Source organism: Phalangium opilio, unplaced genomic scaffold, assembly GCF_054372755.1.
Source record: "Phalangium opilio isolate 3A_F unplaced genomic scaffold, DU_Popi_V2 ptg000070l_1, whole genome shotgun sequence".
NCBI lineage: Eukaryota > Metazoa > Arthropoda > Arachnida > Opiliones > Phalangiidae > Phalangium > Phalangium opilio.
In genome coordinates, this window is record NW_028324182.1 from 6,398,138 (window position 1) to 6,420,803 (window position 22,666).

Genomic DNA, 22,666 nt, shown 5'->3' on the forward strand with positions numbered 1-22,666 from the left:
GGTCTAATTTATAAGTACTTGAGTTTAGTTTAATTACAAGAAGAAGGAAAGGTAGGTAATGAAACCTCGTTCGCGTTGCCTTTCACTGGAAAGGTCTATCAATAAGGTACTTGACTTACCGCAACAAGGTAAATCAAAACGCGTTGAAAAGTGACTGAAATTCTGTGCAAATCGTTTACATTCGATTGAATGTAATTTGAAACGACAGATATTAGTCTACAATTTGGAATTGATTCCCTGTGAACCCTCGAAATCGTTAGGATATTCATGTATTTTAAAGGGAGAGTGAAGTAGAAAAGCAAGTGATTTTTTTATCCATTCTTCTACTAATTATAATACCAGTCTTCATAGTGAAACCAAACCTTCAGGAAATACTTCGGAATGATTTTAAAATTCAAATTAGGTTCAGATTTTAAGGATAATTTTAAATAAGGACCTCCGACCAATCGCGTAACGCCCTGCCTTTTTATTAACAAAATTCTCGTGGCACGTTCCGTGTTGAATTAAATTTATTACGAGATTTGATAAAATTCGCGCGCGACGTGATAATCGTGGCGCGAGACATGGAGCGTGCCACGAGAATTTTGTTAATAAAAAGGCAGGGCGTTACGCGATTGGTCGGAGGACCTTCTTTAAAATTACCCTTAAAATCCGAACCTAATTTGAATTTTAAAATCATTCGGAGTTGGTATTTCCTGAATGTTTCACTATGCAGACTGCTCTTATAATTAGTAGAAGAATCGACTAAAAATCACTTGATTTTCTACTTCACCCTCCCTTTGAATAATTCGGTTATTTCACCTCACCTTGGATCCAATTTCAAGGCAAAATAGTAATGAATCAAATAAAAGAATTGAACGGATCTATTGGTCAATCTAAGTTCCTCATTGTCCGAATTGGATAAGGAAGAAGAGTAAGGGGAATCGTTTTCCAGTTTGGGTATAATATGTTCGAAGGAGTCTACAATTAAGGTCAAAAGGTCATCCCCGCGCCAGGCTATTGAAACCCTAAATTACCTGGTAAGTTTAAAGCTCCGCGGTCAATCATTGCCAAGCTGGTATCGCGATCCGGGGCCAATTCGAAATATATTTTAACCGTAAACCATAACACAATCCTCAGTAGTTCATTGGTTATTTCTAGCAAAGTTACCCGCCTGTAATGAATGATGAAAGGTATAAAACTTACCCAAATTTATTAAAACAAGACGTTAATACTGGTCATCTTCAATTGGTATCGAGTCCGAATCGAATTCTCTAGCTCTCCAAATAAAGTTCAAAAAGGAGCCCCTAATCAGGAGTGGACCCAAGATGGTCGCCTTGTCGTAATCATTTTGCTTATCAGCTTCGAAAGCGGCCAACAGACATTTCAAGAAGGGCAGAGTAAGTACCGGTACTGATGTATTTGAAATGGCCGAGCACTGACAAATATTTCTTTTCAATATTAACCATCCCATGATAGTAAAAAGGGGAAATGAACTCACGAAACAAGGAATCGCGAACGTTTTTAAACCCTCAAAGGCTGATTCGAAAAGCTCTGTCACTGATATTGGCGTCTGTTGAGGACTACCATCAATTTTATAGCCCGTATCTGGACTCGCGTAAGTCATTTCGGACAATATTGGATTAGAATCGCAAGCCTCGGTTAATCTAATATCAATGAAAATCATTAAGATCCCGACAAGGGGCTAACCAGTGGTTGTCCCCTCGGATCCCGACTGCCGCTTACATACCTGAATGTGTTCTCCAATAACGCGAACAATATTTCCAGTTTAGACAATTCATGAGTGTGTAGCTTCGATACTTGGCTGTCTTTATCGATATTGAAGTAGTAACCGTTTCCGGATTGTCCCGTACTGTCCGTAAGTAGATGCTTTAAACCATTTTCCAACCATTTGGAACAGGACACGATAGGCTGGATTAATTTGGACAGCGGGATTGGGGTTGGCAAGTGACGCGTGCTGAAAGTAGCCTTTAAGTATAATTAAGTACTTATACTCGAATTTTAGGAGTAATTAAATAAGTAACCTGAGTGATTTTGAAAATAAATAAGCGATTAAATTAACTGTGGGAGCATTGTCGCAACTCAGTCCGTCCAGGATTAACTTCCGAAATAATTCAAAGTTGGAGACGTTACCAATTCCCCAACCAAACCCGGATATGCTATCCATTAAGGTTGAGATTAATTGTAGAGCATCGCAGCAGTTGTCCCATTGCTTCCTTTCCAGGCAGAAACTAGCGGCTATCACCACCGGAGTCAACCCTATGTAACATGTCATCGTGACCTTTAAACCTTTCTCTTTAAGGTCATGATGATATCACGACATTATAAGCTAGGGATCTAGGGCCTGGACAACTTACAATAAACGGCATTGTTCTGGTTGTAAAAATCCGAATGGTTGACCAATAAATTGGCACAACGGATAACGGTCCCGATAAGCGGGATGTCCGGTGTTTTCAAGGTATCAAAGAGTAAGCCTTAGATCGGGTTGAAATGATTACTCTATAGTTTTAGTCTCAGCAAGAGATTGTCTTACCGGGAAAATCTTCCTCGAGGAAACTATGAAGCGAGTAATCATTTCGAGAGGACACGGTTAAAAGGTGCGCCACGCATTGCGCCACGTTGGCTTGAATAACGGAATTCGGTATCTGCATTAGGGAACTTATGGCGGATGGTAATGTACCGTGAACTAACCAAACCGACATAGAAACGGAGTCGGTGCAAGCTAAAGTCTTAAATATGGCTGCAAAATTTAATTATTATATTGTCCTTTTAATTACGCGTGGTATTTTTATACTTAAAGAGTTGAGGAGCAATGCTTCGTTACGCGAAGTCTTGAATATTGTTAGGATTGCCTTGGATAGGTCTGTCTCGAAACCCGTGAATATATTCCCCATTTCGGAAGCGGAAGCACGGTGCGAGATTATTTTTAAAATTATATTAACCGCGTTTTCTTGAAAGGCTTCGGAGGATGATAAAAAATTTAATAGCTTTCTGGCAAATTTTCCTAAGGAATTGTCTCCATTAGGGCAAACTTCAATCAATTATTTGAAATCTATGAAAATTCTACCATTAACGACTTGAGATAGTTTGATTAAGTAGTCTATTATTTGAGGGAAATGGTTTGTTAACTTCCGTACAATACGAAGAAAAGTTAAACAAGATTCATTTTCCGAATTTAATAGCTGAATATAAAATATTGTTAGGGCTATTGTAGTGCGGTTTTGTACTTTATATCTAACCTGTTTTAAAAGATTTTCGGTTAAATAACATTCCAAATAATATGAATTGCCTCTCAGACATTGGACAATTAGAATTAAACCTTTAGTTAAGTAGGTATTTAATAATTATTATTACTATTATTATTATTATTATAAGGTTGTCTAGCAGGTTTAACTCACATTCTTCCGCGACTGTTGAAAGTGCTGGCTGATTTTCAACCCCGACCAAGTCTGTAGCGCAAAACATAGCATCTTTTATTATTTTTTTTTTCAGAAATAATTATATTTCGTATATTTTTAATCAATTTAAAGCAATCACTCACAGAGAATGGTGTCGATAAATTCCTGGGCGATATTTTTATTTTCAGTTAATATAATGCTTTCGTATAATTCATTATCTTTCTGTCCTAGTACGTACTTAATAGTACCTAAAAAATGTTGTTTTCTCCAACTCAATTCGTCCTCATTTCTCAAACATTTTAAAGCGCACAAGAAACATAATAAGGGTTTCCCAATGCTATTATTAATTAAATATTTCAAAGGATGTTGGTAATGATCCTCATTTAAAAAAAGTGCTGGTAATTCCGACATTTTTACTAGGCCTACTTTTGTTTGCTAAAACAGTTTGAAAGTTGCGCTCTGGGACTGACTTGAATCAGTTCAGTTCAGTTCAGAATAGAGTTTTCAGCTTATTTCAAGCAGACCCCGAGTCAGTGCTCCATTTGATGATGTGTGCACGTGATCATGATGGTCGATTTCTTAATTTTAATTGATTATTTATAAATTATTCGTAAGGTAAATGTAATAATCGCGGAATTAATTCATAATTTATAAAATTTAACACCAAAATATGTTCCTATTTTAACTCAAAAAGTATAAATAGTGGATGCTATAATTAAATTCATTTAAGCCTTGGCTCTATTCGTTGCTTGGAGGCTTGCAGCTAAACTAAACTAGGCAACTAGCTTATTTTAAAATTCATTTACATAATAATAAATCAAATGGACACGGCGGCACTGCAAGATAATTCGGGAATTTCAGGTAAGCCACGCCACTCTTTTATTAAATTTAAAATTTTCGCTTCTATACTTAGGAGTTCATTTCTTATAACAGGAACTTACATTCCTGCAACTCAACGTCCTGATGGTTCATGGAGAAAAGCTCGGAGAGTTAAAGAGGGATATGTTCCTCAAGAAGAAGTACCACTGTAAGTACCTATATTTTACTTGAAATTAATGTTCAATCAAGTTGTCTTAACATAATATCGCCTTCAGGTATGAAAGTAAAGGCAAACAATGGGCCAAAAGTCAAACCGCATATACACCCGGTCTCAATCAAGTCGTTACCGAAACAACTTCTCAATTTCCCTCTACTATGATCCCTGGATTAACAACGATAGTTTCAGACGTGACCAAGTCTTCCAAGAAGAAAAAGAAGAAGAAGGCAAAGGTCGAGAGTGGAGACGATACAATGACAGTGCTCGAAGAAATTGAAAAACTTAAAATTGTTGGATCTTCAAAAACCACCCTTAAAAAGGACAGTATTATTAATAAGGGTGGTGATAACAACGTTGACCCGGTTAAGAAACTTAAAAATTTGAAGAAGAAACTGAGAGAAATTGAGAATTTAGAAAGCAGGATCGCTACGGGAGAATTACCTAATCCAGAAAAGGAACAATTAGATAAAATTGCTCGGAAAGAAGAAATTGAAATGCTCATTGAAGATTTACAAGCTGAAATTGAAAACAGTTGAATGAAAGTCTGAAGAAGATTTTCCAACCCCTCATTACTTGAATTTTACAAAGTCAAAACGAAAAAAAGTCAAATTCACAATGTCAAAAAAATATAGATAATTATTGTCTTAACTATCTATCTACATAAAAAATAGTTAAATTTAATCATTTATACATACAAGGAAAAGGGTGCTAACTTCAGTATACAAAGGAAAGGATTTCAACTTCAAGACTTTTATTAGTTTTAAATTAATCCTTTTACACCCTTTAAATTATTTTAAACATCTTCAAATTAATTATCTTATTGGTTTTAATTATTTAGAATTTAGAAAAGATCAAATTCAAATTCAAATTCAGGTTCAGGGCATTCAGGCTCGTTAAAATTTAATCCATGATGAAATTGAATAGTAAAATATAATACATTATAATACAGTTTTCAAGAGTAATTAATTAATAATAATTTAATCATTTTGAAAATGAGGCAAAATATATCTCCATTTATTTATTTTGCCTCGTGACCAACTATATATAATAAGAAATTTTAGATTTAATTAATTAATTAATTTCTTCAAAATTTAATTTGAAATCTTTAATTAATCCACCTTATTCCCTTTCGCTGGAAGTTAGGCTTAGCTCGGGATTCATGGGGGTGAGTAAAGGGAAGAAATTCATCTGTCGTCTGCTACAAAAGCCAAAAATGTGTACTGTAGCGGACGACAGATCAATTTATTCCCGTTACTCGCCCCCAAGAATCCCGAGCTAAGCCTAACTTCTGGCGAAAGGGAATAAGGTGGATTAAAAAGTTAACCTTTGTAAGCATATTCCAATGAGCTAGAAACAGTTCTCATATCAGACTCTATACTTTTAGCCCAGTTCTCCACATCTCCCAATTCCTAAAAGATATATTCTTCTTTAGATTTGCATTATTTAATTATTTTTCAATAGACTAATGGCACCCGATGTTATTTCCCCATAGAGATTAATACAGTCGAAGGTAGAGGGCTGCCATTACCCTATCTTTTAACATTTTAACCTTTAATGCTTGGTTGAAATTATCAACAAGGTGCAACCATTGTGTTGTTTGTTTAGCAAATTGATTAGCATTGTTATGTAGTTGTTTAGTTTCAGCGTCTAGTCGTTTTTGATTCAGGTAAGCTTGGGCGACCCTTAATTAATTAATTATAATTAGTTGACTTTTAATTTAATTGTGTTGCGTATCAAAAATGGAATTAATTTCTTTACCCAACATTTAGGTGATCAACTAAAGCTGATGTAAGTTGAGCTGATGCTGCTATTGCTTCTTTCCTCTTCCTTTCTATAATATTAGTGAAATTTAATTAATTTTTTCATCTAAATAGCTTAACTTTTTAATTTGATTAATTTTAATTCAAAACGTGATGGGAAGTTGTGACTAAGGCTTAGCGAATTTCCTCATTTAAATAGCGTTTTATTCATTACCTTGCTCTTCTCTTCGCACTTGTTGTTTCTGTTGATGCTCTTTTACTAAACTTGAAAGCATTTTATAAAAGATTTTAATAATTATTTACAAATTTTAATTAATTATAAGCGAAAATGAAATTTTTATTTATATTTGGCCCCAAACTAGCAGCCGCTAAAATCACGTGATGTGCCGGATAGATGGCGTCATCGTTCACACGAGTCAAAGGTCATCCGCGGTATTTGAGAAATTGAGACGAGTTTTTATAAAGTAAATTATTTTATTAAGAATAAATATAATTATTTTATTATTTAAATAAGGTAATATATTTCATATACAAATATCTTTTACAAATTCAAAATAAGGGTTTTCATAAAGTAAATACGCAAATTTGTTGGTCCCAACTACAATCAGCTATCTGAAATTTTAATGACCAAGGCTTAATAATTCCTTTGTTTAAAATTAATGTAATTTATCTTAATCTTACCAATCCTTCTATTTGATCGTTAAAGTCCAAGCCGTAAACGAATTCTTTGTGGTTTTGATAAGTGTGTATGGGATTAGGGCTATCCCAATCCCAAATCCTATGGATTTAAATCAAATTAATCATCCACCTAAAATTAGGCTTAGCAAAGACAATTTTAATAATTATATTACCTCGTGGTCAGATCATAGGATACTGAAGCCAGTATCGATTGCTTATGAGGGGAACACTAAATAAAAATAATGTATGCATTAGAGTCATGATTAATTACTAAATTAGTAAATTCTGTTAAAAATAATGCATTAGAGTCATGATTAATTACAAAACTCTGTTAATATAAGTAGTAGGCCTACTTTGACTTTCTTGACTGCGTAATTATGTCCAAAAAGTTGAAAAACGGGTTGTTTTGTTATTCTCAGATCCCAGCCCCTAATTAACCCATCAACAGAACTTGTTACAATTATACCCTGTTTAAAAATAACATTTTCATTAATTAGTAATTAGTATCTGCACTAAAATAATTTAATTAATAAATCAATATACTTGTTTAAAATAATTCCAGGAACAACTTAAAGATTCATCTCCGTGAGCTTGAATCACGTGAGCTGGATTAACTGGATTTTTAATATCCCAAATGCGTAAAGCACCATCCCCTGAAATAATTTACATTGTAAAATCAATATGGTAAGATATGAGAACTTAATTACATGATTACAGGGTTCATACAACTTTTGGAAAACAAATTTCCCTGAGATTTCCAGGTTTTTCCCCACATACTTCCCTGAATTTTCCAGAGTTATGAGCCTCCAAAGTTTAGTGTAACGCTATTCCTATGGAGGGGGTTGTTTGTTTACGTTTTCCTTAATTACTCGGCCCCTGTTTGTCGTAGCCCTAAGTTTTTAGTATGGTTGGATGGGGGACAAATTGGACTATAACATACTCAAAGGACATCCCCGTATCTCTAGTAGAACCAGAGTTATGAGCCTCCAAAGTTTAGTGTAACGCTATTCTTATGGAGGGGGTTGTTTGTTTACGTTTTGCTTAATAACTCGGCCCCTGTTTGTTGTAGCCCTAAGTTTTTAGTATGGTTGAATGGGGGACAAATTGAACTATAGCATACTCAAAGGACATCCCCTTATCTCTAATATAACTAGAGTCATGAGCCTCCAAAGTATAGTGTAATATTAATCCTATGGAGGGTGGTATGTTTTTGAACATTTTGCTTAATTACTCAGCCCCTGTTTGACGCAAATCTCCCTGATTTCCCTGAGGTTTATGTCAACTATTTATTTCCCTGATTTTTCCAGGTTTTCCAGTTTTGTATGAACCCTGGATTAGTATCATTCAAACCTGAAACTGTTGCCAAACAAAATGGGGTATGGGGGGACCAAGAAACGCAATAGACAATAGAATTATGATTCATTTGGCTTATAGGTAACGCGTTATTCATATCCCACTATAAAAAATTAAGTATTCAACTTAAATATCAAGCGGGATTGTGTTAGTTTATTAATTTATTTAATTACAATTATAGCTTCCCCATCCCATGACCCGGAAGCCAATAGCTGTTCATGTTTTTCTTGACTCCAGTCAAGAGTGTAGACCTCTTTCCTATGTTTCTGTAGAACATTAACCGGAATATTACCATGACTTAGGTTCCAAACTTGTAGGGTACCATCTCCACTACCGGTAGCTAAAATATTTTCGCTCGTTTCGCTCCATACTACGTCATAGAGACTCTCTTTCCAAGGTAGTTGCAATGGAGGGTTTAAATTATGTTTCGTATCAAAAATAAATAAGGATCCTGGCCCTGAATTATTAATATTAATTTTAAACATATATTACATTTAATTAAAGCTTAATTAGTTAATTAATGAGGAAAGTACTTTATCCTACCGGATAAACCATAATTAGTTGATGTTGCGCAAGCTAAGAGATTAGGTTTATAAGATGAGAATTTAACATTATATCCGTGGTGATTTGGTGTTAGTAATACGTTTCTATTAATACTGTTTTCGGTGTCAACCATTTTAGAGTTAATTTAGATTCATATATTATATTATAAATATTATTTTATAGCTATAGTTACGTATTACGTAATACTTTCCCCATACCCTAGTTTCATTTTATATTCATAGATGGCGCCGCTATCAATCGCGCGGTTAATTTAAAAAAGAAGTGTACATGCGTAACATGCTTTTCGTAGTTTAAAAGTTCTAATTAATCATGAGCAAGGTCACTTAATTTATCAATTATACGAGTCAATTTTGATGTTTTTATTCATAATTTGAGTACAAAATCAGGGTTCGTACGGAACCTGGATAACCTGGATAAGTCAGGGATATGGAAAATAGGAGCAAAAGTCAGGGATAAGTCAGGGATTAAAAAAAATTCCTAAAAAGTCAGGGATATGTCAGGGATTTCGTTTGGTATATCAAACCATGCTTCGAGCAATGCTAAATATGAGACAGGTGCGATGAAGTGGGCTCTGGTAAACCCCTTAAAATGGTCAGAGATATTGACAAAATTTGGTCAGGGATAACCGGGAAAAGTCAGGGATTTTGAAAGTAAAAATTTCATACGAACCCTGAAAATTCATTATGTAATACTTCCCCCCCATACCCTAGTTTCATTTTATATTCCTAGATGGCGCCGCTATAAATTGCGCGGTTAATTTAAAAAACAAGTCTACACGCTTTTCGTAGTTTAAAAGTTCTAATCAATCATGAACAAGGTCACTTAATTCATCAATTATACGAGTCAATTTTAACGTTTTTATTCGTAATTTGAGTACAAAATTCATATACTATTATACTAAATAGTTTGCTACATGAAAATTGAGTTAAATGGTTTTAACCAAACCAATGAGCTCCCATACATTCTCTTGTCCATTCAGTTTGACAAACCCAACACCAATGATAACCACATTGGGCTCGACTACAAACCATGTGCATACAACCACCTAAAAATAAAATAATTTAAATACTTAAAAGATATAATTTAAAAATTAATGGCTGGGTAGTACCATCTCTCTCAGTGGGTGTCCTACACTTGGGGCAAGGCTTAGTAGTTCCTTTTATAGTATTTTTGGAGGCTGTATCCTCCCACCTTGAACTTTGACCTTGAGACTGGTCCAAATAGAATCCTACTTTACCATGTCCAGAACTTTCACCTAAATTTTCATCTATACAATCACCGATATGATATCCTTGTAAACAGTTCCTACAAAACACAAACTAAAGAAACCAAAGTTTAAGAAGAAAAAACTTAATTAATTATAAATAATTAAGATTGATTAGTTTTTAATTATTTTAATTACCCCACATCCTTGCCCTCCCTGTTCTTTAGCGATACAAGTTATTCTTGTACAATCAGGATCAGGGATTATTCCAGCTCCACAACCAATTTGGGGGCATAAAACTCCGCCTTCTGATAATAGACATTCCTCAGCTCCAAATCTTTGATATCTTTCGTACTGAAATTTAATTTTAAAGACTTTTTTTTTTAAAGAAATATTGATTCCAAACATTTGGCTTCTTTTTAATTTACTTCTTCCGGGCTTAGTAGTTTAAAGTGATGGGGTTCATCTATAAAGGAATTTTCACATCCAACTGAAATTAAGGAGAATTTATTTAATTTTTATTAGTTTAATTTACTTAAACTATAATCAGGGTTCATACAAACCTGGAAAACAGAAAAAAACCTGGAAAAATCAGGGGAAAAAATAGTTCACTAAAACCTCAGGGAAATTTCGAATTCTTAGTAAAATTCAGGGAAATCAGGGAAATTTGTGTCTAACCAAACAGGGGCCGAGTAATTAAGCAAAATGTTCAAAAACATACCCCCCCCCCTCCTCCATAGGAATAGCATTGCACCCAACATTGGAGGCTCATAACTCTGGTTGTACTAGAGATACGGGAATGTCCCTTGAGTATGTTATAGTCCTACTTGCCCCCATTAAACCATACTAAAAACTTGGGGCTACGACAAACAGGGGCCGAGTAATTAAGCAAAACGTAAACAAACAACCCCCTCCATAGGAATAGCGTTACACTCAACTTTGGAGGCACATAACTCTGGTTCTAGTAGAGATACGGGAATGTCCCTTGAGTATGTTATAGTCCTATTTGCCCCCCATTCAACCATACTAAAAACTTAGGGCTACGACAAACAGGGGCCGAGTAATTAAGCAAAATGTAAACAAACAACCCTCCATAGGAATAGCGTTACACCCAACTTTGGAGGCACAAAACTCTGGTTCTACTAGAGATACGGGAATGTCTCTTGAGTATGTTATAGTCCTATTTGCCCCCCATCCAACCATACTAAAAACTGAGGGCTACGACAAACAGAGGCCGAGTAATTAAGCAAAACGTAAACAAACATAGCCCCCTTCATAGGAATAGCGTTACACCCAACTTTGGAGGCTCATAACTTTGGTTCTAGTAGAGATACGGGAATGTCCCTTGAGTATGTTATAGTCCTATTTGCCCCCCATTCAACCATACTAAAAACTTAGGGCTACGACAAACACGGGCCGAGTAATTAAGCAAAACGTAAACAAACATAGCCCCCTCCATAGGAATAGCGTTACACCCAACTTTGGAGGCTCATAACTTTGGTTCTATTAGAGATACGGGAATGTCCTTGGAGTATGTTATAGTCCAATTTGCCCCCTCCCCCTCCTTCATTAACATTTGCTCCATAGGATACTCCATATATATGGGAAAAACCTGGAAATCTCAGGGAAATTTGTTTTCCAAAAGTTGTATGAACCCTATTTAAACATTAAGTTAAGATTAGAAAACAGACTTGGGCAAGATAAAGTATAACCAAATTCTTTTGAAAATGAAAAATTTCGCTCTTGTAGTCTAGAAATGCACAAATGTTGAAAACAATCCAAACAAATTACGTGGCCTTCTTCACAAGGGAAAACTAAAACAACTTGGCTTTAAATTTAACAATAATAATTAAGTTAAATGGATGGTTAATTATCAAATTATGTCTTTTGTACCTTATATCTAAGCAAGCTAAACAGGGAACATCTTTAAAGTTATTTTTAATGTGTTTTAAAGGAACACAGGGTTGCTCCGTCAATTGCTGATGATTTGAGGCGCATTTAAAAAAGAATTCTGCAAATTTTCCTTGGCAATTATCACCCTGACAAACACCGGTTATTTTTAATGGCTTTAGAACGTCATCCCAACATTCAGGATCCTAAAATAATGACGCATTTTAAACTAAATTCTCAAGGTATGATCATGGTTTGAACTTTCTATTTATACCCTATCAACAGTTAGCGTTCCTTGTTTGCAATCGCAACACCTGACCCTCAATTTTCCCGGGCTTATTTTATTGCAACCAGAATTGCAATAGACGAAAAAATGTACTCTCTTTGAGTCTAGTAATGATTAATTTGATTTTGGTAATTTTAATTTAATATCAGAATTACCATGGATAATTAAAGAATGCGCGTGCGGAAATTTGTTTTCACGCTATAGGATAGGCAACTCCCTATCTCGAACGACAGCTTATTCTGTATATACTCTGTTACAACATCGGTTGTCAGCACGCGCAAAGCTAGGTCTCTATGTAATCTAGCCTTGCGCGTGCTGACAAGAGACAAAAAACTTCAGGATCTTCAGGATTTAAAATCAGTTTAAAATATCCTGAAGTTTTTTGTCTCTTGTCAGCACGCGCAAGGCTAGATTACATAGAGACCTAGCTTTGCGCGTGCTGACAACCGATGTTGTAACAGAGTATATACAGAATAAGCTGTCGCTCGAGATAGGGAGCTGCCTATCCTGTAGAGTGAAAACAAATTTCCTCACGCGCATTCTTTATCCATGGAATTACTTTAGAATGGTTCAAACCTCTAAGTTTAACATCACATCTTTCCTCATCAGTTAGTTGTAAACGCAAAACTGACTCAACTAATGGATGAATGCATTTTTCTAACAATCTTTTTGGTTGCTCTGTTTGCTCTTTATGGGTCGGGTTATCCTCTAAAAGGTCTTCTTTGGCACATACTGCATTAAGTATTGTGTGATTTCCGACATCACATTCCTATAAATAAAATAATTAGGGTATTTATGGGTGCAAAATGTAACTAAAACTATGGCAGGAACCTGAATTTGGAGGGAGTCATGAAGTTGTTTGCCGGCAAATATAATTTTAAGTCTACTTGGGGCAACATTAAGCGTTTTTGCTAAGTGTTCTTTGACCTTTTGAACCGTCCATTGGGGTTCAATTATTAAAGGCACGACTTGAGATTTACCATATTTTATGTTCACTTTAAAACCTGGTTGAATATTTGGTTGAATTGCTTTCCCTGGTGAAATTAGAGACATAATTCTTCGAAAACAATTTGAAATAAAATTTGCGAAGAATCCGAACATATCTCCGCACTTTCACCATTTATTTATCAACCCTCTCTTCTACCCCTAGTCACGTGACTCGGAAGCACGTGCGTTTGTTTATATTTGGTTTTAGCGGGAGTGGGCGTGGCCCTCTACGCACGTGTTGATTGTCAAAATCGCGCGCGTCGTCTGCTTATACTCCGTGGTTTTAAATTAATTTCGTTTCGTGAAACATGGCGCGTTTATTTACTTCATATAGGTTAATTAAACTTTATGAACAAGTTAATAGGCACTTTTACCGCGGATTTAACTCTTCAAAGGTGTATAATAAGGATTCAATATTCTGCGAAAAGCTTACTAATCGCGTTTTAGTCGAAATAAAAGGGGAAGATGGCCCTTCTTTCTTACAAGGCTTAATGACTAATGACGTTAATCATTTAGTTAATGGGGATAAAAGCGCGGTGCAATTACCTTGCATTTATTCCATGATGTTAAACATCCAAGGTAGAGTTTTATACGATATCCTACTTTACAAAGATAAAAATCAGGATGAGAAGAAGTTGCTCTTAGAATGTGACAGTGGTATCAAAGATAAATTAATTAAGCATTTAAAAATGTATCGTTTACGCAAGAAAATTGATATTAATTTGAATGAAAATACGCGAGTGTGGTCCGTGTTTAGTCAAGAAACATTCCCAGTCCTTAAAAATGATCTTGAGAAAATTAATGGGGGAATAATGATAGTTAAAGACCCAAGGACTAATACCTTAGGATATCGCGTTTTGGCTGAGAAAAATGCAAAGATAGAGGAAATATTGAATGATGATATCATCAAAGTTGAGGGAAAGTATACTGAAAGGTTATACCAAGAAGGAATAGGTGAAGGGATTGATGATTTACCATCTGGTAATTGCTTTCCTTTGGAATGTAATGGGGATTATCTCAATGGAGTTAGTTTTCATAAAGGATGTTATATTGGACAGGTATTTTAATAAATCCTAAGTTTTAATTAGTTCTTAATGATTTTATTTATTGGTTTGGGTTTAATTAGGAGCTAACAAGTCGAATTCATCATACTGGTGTTGTTAGAAAGAGAATTATGCCAATCTATTTAAAAAACGGGCCTGTAACTTCATTAAACAACAGTACTGATATTGAAAATGAAACTGGGAAAAAAATAGGGAAGCTAAGAGGTCTAGTCAATCAAAATGGCATTGCCTTAATGAGGATTGAAGAAACTTTAACATCAAAAGAAGTATTTTGGAACAATGATGGAAGTAAAGTAGAAATAATTGTGAAAAAACCTAATTGGTGGCCATTGGAAGCTTCAAAATAAATTTATTTGTTAATTTTGTAGATTGAGTAAAATCGTTTTAAAAATAAATGTGTTATTTATTTTTTTATGGGGGGGGGGCTTGCGAAATATATAGACTAATGGCACTAAGTGTCATTTTCTCATAGAGCATAATGCAGGCCAACTGGGGGCACTGCCATTACTCTATAGCTATAGGAAAACATTTGATGGTACTCATTTTGTGGTATGAATTAAAGGTCATGCAGAGAGACCACGTGCCTGCCTGAACCCTGAGACAATTTGATTACAAATAAAATGTACCTTCTCGGACTTCGGGCTCTATCTCTAGGCTCCACCTTCTTTGATCCCGCCTCCCACTCCCAGTACATCATGGGGTACTTAAAGAGTACGGTTTTATTAGCGCATTCTCATTCCCAATACTCAATAACTTTTTTCTTGAAAGTCTAGTTTAATTCAAAGGTTGTTTTTTTTTTAATATATGATAAAATTTTGCATCCAGAGTTTAGCAATGCAAAACTATTATTGTTTTTGTTAAATATAATCCATGCTGGGTCGCAGTAACAATAACACGTGTTTCGGGTCGGGTTATATCATGAGGCCTAATTCGAGATAAATAAACAACATTTAGGAAATAAATAAACCAACATGAAGCCGATGGATGAAGAAAATTATGGTTCCGGTAATTATATTTATAATTATTTAGTTTTACAGCGATTGTCTAGCTTGAAAATTGCATTCATTCGTTAAGCCTTTGCTATTTTTAATTACTTTTACTTCCCGGAATCCCGGCTTCCCGCGGCCCGCGTTTCTCCTTGACACTCACAAGGCGGGCGGCATGAACCGTCCCGTCGTCGTGTTTTGACATAAAATTTGTGTAAAATCAATTACATATTGCTTTAAACTATGTTAATAGTTAATTTGATGAGTTTTCAAGCGAAGTACTTGACTGACATTACAAAAATGTCTCGTTTTAATCACATTTTAGAATGTCGGTGTGTTATAGAGCCTATATTGTCAATCCCACTGTGTTCCGAAGTATTTAATCTCAATACACAAAGGTGGGAATTCAGATCGGATGACATGACGAATGATAGGAACATTATAGGATTAGTCGATCCTGAAACGCTATTGGCGGTATTTGAGTAGGTTTATGACGCATTTTTAATCCATTAGAAAATTTTTAATTGGCGAATCCTTTAATTAAGGCAAATGTCCAATGAAGGTAAAAAGGAGGAAGTTGTTCGTAAAGAGTCAGTGATGGTTTCCGTGCCTTTAAGCTTAATTACTCTTAAAAATCGCCCCGTAAATGGTGTAATATCCCAACATCATCAAATTAACGAGCTTGAGGGTGATTTAGAAAAAGATTTAAGTTTATCAGACTGCGATGATAATAACCTCGTTTTTGAGGAATTAGAAGGATCTGATTTAGATATCAATAAAAACTATGTTCTAAGCTTAAATAACCAATTACTCTGTAATAATAATAATAACAACCTAAAATTTATCGATGAATCTCCAAAAGAATTAAATCCAGACTATTTTATGAAGAATTCTAACACGCCATTACGTATGTACCTTAAAGAATTTTCCAGTCCCAAAAATGATGCAAATTTAATCGATTTTCATCACTATACCGTTGACAAAGTCCAAACTAACAATGATTTGGATTTAGTTAGGGTGGTGGGGTCAGATAGCGAAAGTTCTTTATCAATTGGCAACTCCGATAGTACCGTTGAAGTGAAACTACCTTCAACTGAACGTGAAAGTGATCTTAAAATTCAGTCTACGGATGATTACGAATTTCAAGAAGAAATATTACCCGAAACATCTTCCGAAAATGAGAACACCGAAATTGATAGTAATCCAGAATGGAATACGTATGAGGGATGCGAACCTGAAGAAATCCTGTTAAGTAGTCAGGAAAGTGAAGATGAGGTTGAAAATAATGAAGCTCCAGTTAGTGATAAAGTTCCTGAAGTCTCTGTTAAACGCAAATTTACGGAAGATATTGATTATCTCTTCATAAGAGATGAACTGGATTACGAAGATGATTTGACCGAATCGTTAGAACCACCGGACAATAACGGTGCTTCCAACAACTTGGAAGGGGAAAATGAAAATGCGACCTCGGAATTGATTCCGGTAGATTCAAATCGTTCATTTTCCCCTGCTAAGAAAAAAATAAAATGGGACAAGGATGAAGTACTGAAGAAATTAAATTCAATGCCGTCCCTTCAAGTTGATAAAAAGGCAACCTCGTCAAAAACGGCGGAAGTGACTGAAGAAATTCAAATACATACTGACATACTGGATGATTTAGATGAAGAAATGAATGATTCGACTGTTGAAATTTCAGTTACGTCTAGATGCAGCCCAAATGCCTCGGAAGCACCAAAATCCACCGCACCAATTGAATATGAAAATATGGTAGACGTTTTTTGAGAGTTTTGACCGAGGTTTTTCTTAAAAATTTTATGTTTGTTTTCTAGGACTTACTTAGTGAGGTTAAGAGTATGTGCGAGGAAGGGTTAGTTATAAAAGCCTTGCAGTGCTTGAAAAAATTCCCTACGCTCAATCGCCATTCCAATCTGGTGGGGATAGCTTTGACGCACATTGTCGACACAGCTGCTGCTAAAAACGAATTGGCAGTTATCACTCAATGCTTTGAATTTTACTACTCAATTTGCGATCGGTACTGTTTTTATTTAAGAACGCATAGGAACTTGGTCACGTCCCTAATTTTAGCCTGTAAAAACCATTTAGAGGTATAGTATATCTTGCAGTGGTGTGCGAGTACTCGTTAAATTCGAGTGCTCTACTCGATCGATACTCGATAACAACATATTGAGATACTCGAGAAGGGTTTAACTTCTTAAATACTCGACAAATACTCGAATCCAATTGGGTCTTATAACTTTTGTAGACGATGTGCTCATAAGAATAACCTGTTTAATCTTTAATTGATCACTAACAATCTTTTGAACTACTTAGATATTAGATAACTGAAGAGCTTCGTTATTTTTCTAGAAATTTAGTAATTTACTCAAGAAAATATTTGAGACTATAATTACTCGAAAAAACAAACAAAATTTGACCTAATCTAAATACTCGATACTCGAAAGAATTTTTAATACTCGGCTCCATACTTGATACTTCACTCGAAACCGAAAAAACGGGACTGGCACACCACTGATATCTTGACCAGAAGCGTTTTTGAAACTGAATTGTAAAATGTTTTTTTAAGGTTTTTGGAAAGAAACTCGAGAGTCTTTACATTAGGGCTAGTAAAGTAAAACCTTCTCGACTGTTTTTAACTCGCGAGACTGCAAACATTTTGTTAAAGGCTTTAGTTAATACCGAAAATCCAGATTGGAGATTGGTTCTCAATCTCTTGCATTTTATTATTGGCGTTGCGAGAATTGTTCCCGATTCTGAGCCCGTTAATACTCTATTACGGAATACTAGTAAAATTCCAAATAAATTGGCGTCAGTTGTAAAATTACTTAAAAAGGATAGTGGGAAAATTTTGTTCCCCACGTTAAATCTTGAATGTTTGGAAAAATTTTATTTACTAATGGAGGACTACAAGACAGTTGATCGCGAAATTATCGGGTATGATTAAATAAAGCTTCCAAAAGATTTGTCATGATTTATTCTTTTTTTTTTTACGTTTACAGATCAATGATTAAACAATATTTTCCATCGAACAATAAAACTTTAATTGAAGGAACGCCAACAGTACCTGATTTGGTGTTGGATAAGCAAATCCATTTAATTTCGCCACCTTGCGCAGCCCCTTTTACCGACAGTATCAATCAATACGTTCGTAATTGCGTAGTGCAAGAGAAATACCAAGAATTAGCGGGGATTTTTATCAATGTTGGTGTTGAAAAAGGCGACAGAAATTTAATTCACTTGATTTACGAAGAAATATTACTATGTAATGAGAGGGCTGGATTTGTATTCAAGATGTTTGTCAATTCGGTAAGAGATCAGCTTTGACTCGGAATTTGGGATGCTTTAGTTTTCACGGTTCTTTTTAATCCAACATTTTTCCTAGATACAATGGAGACCCAACGAAGCTCTCCAACTTACCCCAAAAATTGTTTACACAACGCAATACGGCGTAACTTTGTTGGTCGATTTATATCTCCTAAAGCTATTCAATGCCGCGATGGAAGTTGTCGAAACCTTGTTTACTTTTTTTACTATCAGTTTTTTTGATATCCAAAAGCATTTTGAGTTGACGCAGAGTGGTCTAGATTTGCGTAATAGGTTAGTAGGCCTAACAAAGACTGACTTAGTCTTAATAGCTACAGACGTTTGCGTGCAGTGTGGTAAAATAATGGAAGCCTTTCAGATCCTTAATGGTACAATCTATAGTTTAATTTAACCCGGCCTTATTTAGATTTAATTTAACTTAATTTCTGTTCTACATTAAGAGTGTCAGTGGGCTCCCATTGAAAATGAAGATTCGAGTCACTCTGAAAAACTTATTTTGACTAAACTAGAAGTTTTTAACGCGTTGTTGCATCTTCTTTTTGAAACTGCGTCAAAATTAAGCGTAAGTGGGGCTGGTTCAAAAATTATTAATCTAGAACTTATAGTGGTTTTTTTACGTTATTTTTAGTCGGACAATCATTTATTAAAAGCAATTCTGGCTAACGGTGTTAAACTTATTGAAAATTCGTACCATTTATTTACAAATACTGATTTAATTGGTATGATTAGTCTTATTATTACACATATTTTGAGCCAAAAAAAAAAAAATAATGATAATAATCTTATTTTTTTAGCTGTTGAAAAATTTCAAACTAATTTCAACAAATTTTTCTGTTTTGTCTTGAATGCTGGACTTTTGATTGAAACTAAAAGTTTAATCGATTTCCATCATTCTGTGGCCAAATTTTCTTTCGAACTTGAGCCGTCCGTTTATCGCGGAATTGCCATATTAATGTACAAAACTGGTCACGAGGATTATTTAAAGTATTTTATAGAGTTAATGCTACAGGATGTTTACCATCTATTTAAGGTACCAATATTTTATTGGTTTAGACTTTTGGAATATATTTTAAACCTAAATGTAATTCACTCATTACGCTAAAAACTTTGATCAATATTTAGGTTTCTGATCAAGTTTTAAAACTCCAAAGTTTCCTAACACTCGAAGAAATAGTGACATTGGTTAAAGTTTATTTGGAAAAACGTTTTGTCAACACGGTTAATGCTAATGAGGATTTCTCGAAAAAGTATAGCTTAACTCTCGAAATTGAGCTGTGTATTTTATACTCTGAGCAATTGTGCGGGATTGAGGCTCTTAAAGGGAGTTCCAGTTCCACACTCGATAGTTGTCAACTTCGGGTGATAGAAGCCTGCACTAACATGCTAAAACCACCGTTAATCATTTCCTTTGAAGATATATGCAGGACGCCCGACAAACTTTGCGTTCCAGTGAGACCTTACACAGTATTCAAATATGTCACGGACAATTTTCTGGTAAGACTGTTTTTAAATTGAAAGGCTAATACTTATACGTCATTCAAGTAGGTTAAAGTTATTTTAAATATACATTTTTCATATATTGTTCAAAAGATTGAAGATTTTCCCGCTCAATGCGAGAAAACTTCCAGGGAAAATAACGATTTAGTTGAATTGAAGGATTCAAATTTCCCGACGCATTCCAACCCTAACATCATGTGTACTCCCCGGAAAACGTTGGTGACAACGAATATTGGGACCAGTTCATATTTAAGCCCAAAGAGCCCCATTGAGAGGCCACCATGTAATCTAACACAGTCGATAAGAAACTCCCCTAAACATTCAAGGAAAAGAAACTCCCCTAAATATGCATTGAAAAGAATCTCCTCTAAAGATTCAGTGATAAGAAACTCCCCTAAAGATTTAGTGAAAAGAAACTCCCCTAAAGATTTAGTGAAAAGAAACTCCCCTAAAGATTTAGTGAAAAGAAACTCCCCAAAAGATTCTTTGAAAGGAAACTCCCCAAAAGATTCTATGAAAACAGCTGTCAAAAATGGCTGTACTATAAAACCTTTGAGTTTAACGAAGCGAAGTGGTGATGATTCATCCTCGAAAGTTCCCCGGGAGATCATTAAACTGTGTCCAAAAAAGAGTGCTAATTCAAAAACTGGTTTAATAAAGCAAAGTATCGTCAGTACTGTTGATAAAGTATCAGTTCCCCCAGACGTGAAGAAAAAAATTGAACAGTTTATCATTATTAAACTGAAGAAAGAAAAACACGATGTGACCAGTAGCGGTAGATTAATGGAAAAATTCATTAAAGAAACGTGTTGCAAATTAAATATTAAAATAACAAAGCTAAACCCAGTCATAATGAAAGAATTAATATCATTCACGAAAGAAAACATTCGTAGTTCCTAAATAATATCATATCAATAACACATTGTTGAAGGACCTTCAATGTTATTAAAGAGAGAAGTCATAATCGCAACATTTTCTATCATAAGTTTCTAAAGTGCCAAGTATTATCTTATGTGTTGTTTCTCGTTACAGAAATTAATTCTGTAATTAGTTGTTTTCGTTAATTAGCTTTTTCTTCCTTTTTTTTTTTCTTTTTTAAAGAATAATGAGCAAGCGGCTCATTTATAATATGTTACTAAAATTAAAAATTGTTATGTTTAAGAAAACATTTTCAATTTAACAAATGTTGAAAACAGTATATATTTTGTATATAAAAATAATTAACAAGTTTATAACGAAGAATTTTATTTATTCCTAAGTATAAGTGTTTTAACAAAATGAAAATTTGGTAAATTTATGTTGCGTTGCGTTTGATAACGAGAGGCCCAACATTATCTCCGCACTCTGTGTTATGTTTTCCATGGGCTCCATCACAATACGGGAACTGAAAAGTATTAATATATTAAGAATAATCTATTTTGTTCATATGACCACCGCCACTTAGACTATAGTGGCGGTGATATGACAGACGAAGTACTTTTTTGGATTTCCAGCATCGACAAAATGCCGTTTTTTCACCCAAATCTTCAATATCCACCATAGTAGCTACTTTAGGGTTACTTTTGTCAATTTCTTTGTTAATTGCTCCGGATTTGCCGCTGCCGGAATCTTTGCCTTGATAAGTTACTTTCAGGGCATAGATTATTGCTACTGCCGTACCAACCCATGGCAGTATTGGAATATAATCGTTAACTATTTCCAAAACCATTATATAATTAAATTATTTTAGCGTCCAAATGAATGGAGATTAATATACATACTAGTCATTATCGAATTAACAGTTGATAACCAAAATTGAGCAAAATATATTATTATCAACAAACAGCGATCAAACAATACAATAACGCTTTCAATCACTGCATAATCACGTGACTTAATTAATTTTATTCGAGGAATCAATCGAGGTCACGGAATTCTAATGTCTATGCACCGAATTCGTCTGCTCAATGTTGCTACTCGCTTTGGTGGTGCTATAGAGGTAAGTTGGTACTTTCAGGTTATTTAAACGGCTGTGTCAATTTAAGTGTGTATTGTAGCTGTCCGGGGAACGAAGTTTTGCCGGCAACGTGTTTATTATCTATGTTCACAAGGTGTTAGTTTTCAGGAAAGGAGGATGTATACCTTTTACGCAAGGAGGCAAGGATCGTAGACAAAAAGTGCAGACTAATTTGTCCTGCAATGCCTCGCCTCCTTTCGTAAATGTTATGAATCCTTCTAGTTTGAAAATAAAAACTGTGTTAAACATGCAATTTTCAAAATCAACATGACCCTTTGGGCTAGTCATGATGATTTTATTAGTTTCTAATAAAGTTCGCCGCGGCAATAATATGGCGCCTTTTTCTAAAATATTGCTATTTGCATTTAGTTCGTTCCTTTTAACCAAAATCATGTAGGCGTAAAATCCACATGGCCAAAACGAACTTTTTACCCGTAAATTTATACTAAACCTAATCTAACCTGACGTACACTGCAATTAGAAATAGTAAATTAAATTTCTCGAGTCGTTAGCTATATGTTTCTTACCAATAGGGACTGGGCAGTACTACGTCATGCAACCCCACTGTAGCTAGAAAAGATACCAAGAGGGGGTCGGAATAGGGGCTGAAATAGCTTTTACTCTG

General features: G+C 34.9%; 8 protein-coding genes across 13 annotated transcripts; 3 read left to right on the plus strand and 5 right to left on the minus strand.

Annotated features, from left to right (window-relative positions):
- Positions 1 to 2: 2 nt before the first annotated feature.
- Positions 3 to 3,825, minus strand: LOC149661295 (uncharacterized). Of its 2 annotated transcripts, XM_089842767.1 has the most exons (14): positions 3,542 to 3,825; positions 3,399 to 3,449; positions 3,240 to 3,319; positions 3,068 to 3,182; positions 2,795 to 3,004; positions 2,534 to 2,740; positions 2,358 to 2,474; positions 2,025 to 2,259; positions 1,730 to 1,957; positions 1,481 to 1,646; positions 1,215 to 1,417; positions 1,017 to 1,153; positions 807 to 960; positions 4 to 237 (listed from the first exon to the last, which is right to left on the minus strand). In XM_089842767.1, the coding sequence occupies exons 1-14, from the start codon at positions 3,807 to 3,809 to the stop codon at positions 99 to 101; spliced, it is 2,310 nt and encodes a 769-aa protein (XP_089698893.1). In that variant the 5' UTR covers positions 3,810 to 3,825; the 3' UTR covers positions 4 to 98. The 2 variants fall into 2 exon arrangements, with proteins under 2 accessions (XP_089698892.1, XP_089698893.1); XM_089842766.1 differs by having other exon boundaries at positions 3 to 237; positions 3,068 to 3,319.
- A 112-nt stretch (positions 3,826 to 3,937) lies between these two features.
- Positions 3,938 to 5,383, plus strand: Pym (partner of Y14 and mago). Its single transcript, XM_089842776.1, has 3 exons — positions 3,938 to 4,259; positions 4,332 to 4,425; positions 4,493 to 5,383. The coding sequence occupies exons 1-3, from the start codon at positions 4,220 to 4,222 to the stop codon at positions 4,968 to 4,970; spliced, it is 612 nt and encodes a 203-aa protein (XP_089698902.1). The 5' UTR covers positions 3,938 to 4,219; the 3' UTR covers positions 4,971 to 5,383.
- On the minus strand, positions 5,169 to 6,549 carry Blos1 (biogenesis of lysosome-related organelles complex 1 subunit 1). 2 transcript variants are annotated; one of them, XM_089842778.1, is made up of 5 exons: positions 6,409 to 6,549; positions 6,193 to 6,265; positions 5,984 to 6,116; positions 5,759 to 5,843; positions 5,169 to 5,472 (listed from the first exon to the last, which is right to left on the minus strand). In XM_089842778.1, exons 1-5 carry the CDS (start codon positions 6,467 to 6,469, stop codon positions 5,453 to 5,455), a joined length of 372 nt encoding a protein of 123 aa, XP_089698904.1. In that variant the 5' UTR covers positions 6,470 to 6,549; the 3' UTR covers positions 5,169 to 5,452. The 2 variants fall into 2 exon arrangements, with proteins under 2 accessions (XP_089698904.1, XP_089698903.1); XM_089842777.1 differs by having other exon boundaries at positions 5,169 to 5,566.
- Positions 6,550 to 6,678: 129 nt separating this feature from the next.
- Pex7 (peroxisomal biogenesis factor 7) lies at positions 6,679 to 9,006 on the minus strand. The gene is made up of 8 exons (XM_089842775.1): positions 8,769 to 9,006; positions 8,399 to 8,682; positions 8,223 to 8,328; positions 7,416 to 7,525; positions 7,226 to 7,339; positions 7,046 to 7,101; positions 6,876 to 6,972; positions 6,679 to 6,806 (listed from the first exon to the last, which is right to left on the minus strand). The coding sequence occupies exons 1-8, from the start codon at positions 8,899 to 8,901 to the stop codon at positions 6,759 to 6,761; spliced, it is 948 nt and encodes a 315-aa protein (XP_089698901.1). The 5' UTR covers positions 8,902 to 9,006; the 3' UTR covers positions 6,679 to 6,758.
- A 617-nt stretch (positions 9,007 to 9,623) lies between these two features.
- Positions 9,624 to 13,343, minus strand: park (E3 ubiquitin-protein ligase parkin). The gene is made up of 9 exons (XM_089842772.1): positions 13,001 to 13,343; positions 12,746 to 12,938; positions 12,158 to 12,273; positions 11,887 to 12,089; positions 11,685 to 11,821; positions 10,422 to 10,483; positions 10,192 to 10,347; positions 9,898 to 10,108; positions 9,624 to 9,834 (listed from the first exon to the last, which is right to left on the minus strand). The coding sequence occupies exons 1-9, from the start codon at positions 13,268 to 13,270 to the stop codon at positions 9,725 to 9,727; spliced, it is 1,458 nt and encodes a 485-aa protein (XP_089698898.1). The 5' UTR covers positions 13,271 to 13,343; the 3' UTR covers positions 9,624 to 9,724.
- Position 13,344: 1 nt separating this feature from the next.
- LOC149661300 (iron-sulfur cluster assembly factor IBA57, mitochondrial) lies at positions 13,345 to 14,615 on the plus strand. The gene is made up of 2 exons (XM_089842774.1): positions 13,345 to 14,214; positions 14,283 to 14,615. The coding sequence occupies exons 1-2, from the start codon at positions 13,465 to 13,467 to the stop codon at positions 14,565 to 14,567; spliced, it is 1,035 nt and encodes a 344-aa protein (XP_089698900.1). The 5' UTR covers positions 13,345 to 13,464; the 3' UTR covers positions 14,568 to 14,615.
- Positions 14,616 to 14,754: 139 nt separating this feature from the next.
- On the plus strand, positions 14,755 to 21,287 carry LOC149661301 (uncharacterized). 4 transcript variants are annotated; one of them, XM_089842764.1, is made up of 13 exons: positions 14,755 to 15,225; positions 15,532 to 15,688; positions 15,752 to 16,113; positions 16,219 to 16,973; positions 17,036 to 17,311; positions 17,791 to 18,158; positions 18,224 to 18,530; positions 18,607 to 18,916; positions 18,989 to 19,110; positions 19,177 to 19,267; positions 19,343 to 19,578; positions 19,671 to 20,042; positions 20,139 to 21,287. In XM_089842764.1, exons 1-13 carry the CDS (start codon positions 15,192 to 15,194, stop codon positions 20,943 to 20,945), a joined length of 4,197 nt encoding a protein of 1,398 aa, XP_089698890.1. In that variant the 5' UTR covers positions 14,755 to 15,191; the 3' UTR covers positions 20,946 to 21,287. The 4 variants fall into 4 exon arrangements, with proteins under 4 accessions (XP_089698890.1, XP_089698888.1, XP_089698889.1 ...); XM_089842762.1 differs by having other exon boundaries at positions 15,752 to 16,973; XM_089842763.1 differs by having other exon boundaries at positions 15,550 to 15,688; positions 15,752 to 16,973.
- On the minus strand, positions 21,274 to 21,939 carry Cisd2 (CDGSH iron sulfur domain 2). Its single transcript, XM_089842779.1, has 3 exons — positions 21,806 to 21,939; positions 21,523 to 21,737; positions 21,274 to 21,429 (listed from the first exon to the last, which is right to left on the minus strand). The coding sequence occupies exons 1-3, from the start codon at positions 21,810 to 21,812 to the stop codon at positions 21,340 to 21,342; spliced, it is 312 nt and encodes a 103-aa protein (XP_089698905.1). The 5' UTR covers positions 21,813 to 21,939; the 3' UTR covers positions 21,274 to 21,339.
- Between the last annotated feature and the right edge of the window lie 727 nt (positions 21,940 to 22,666).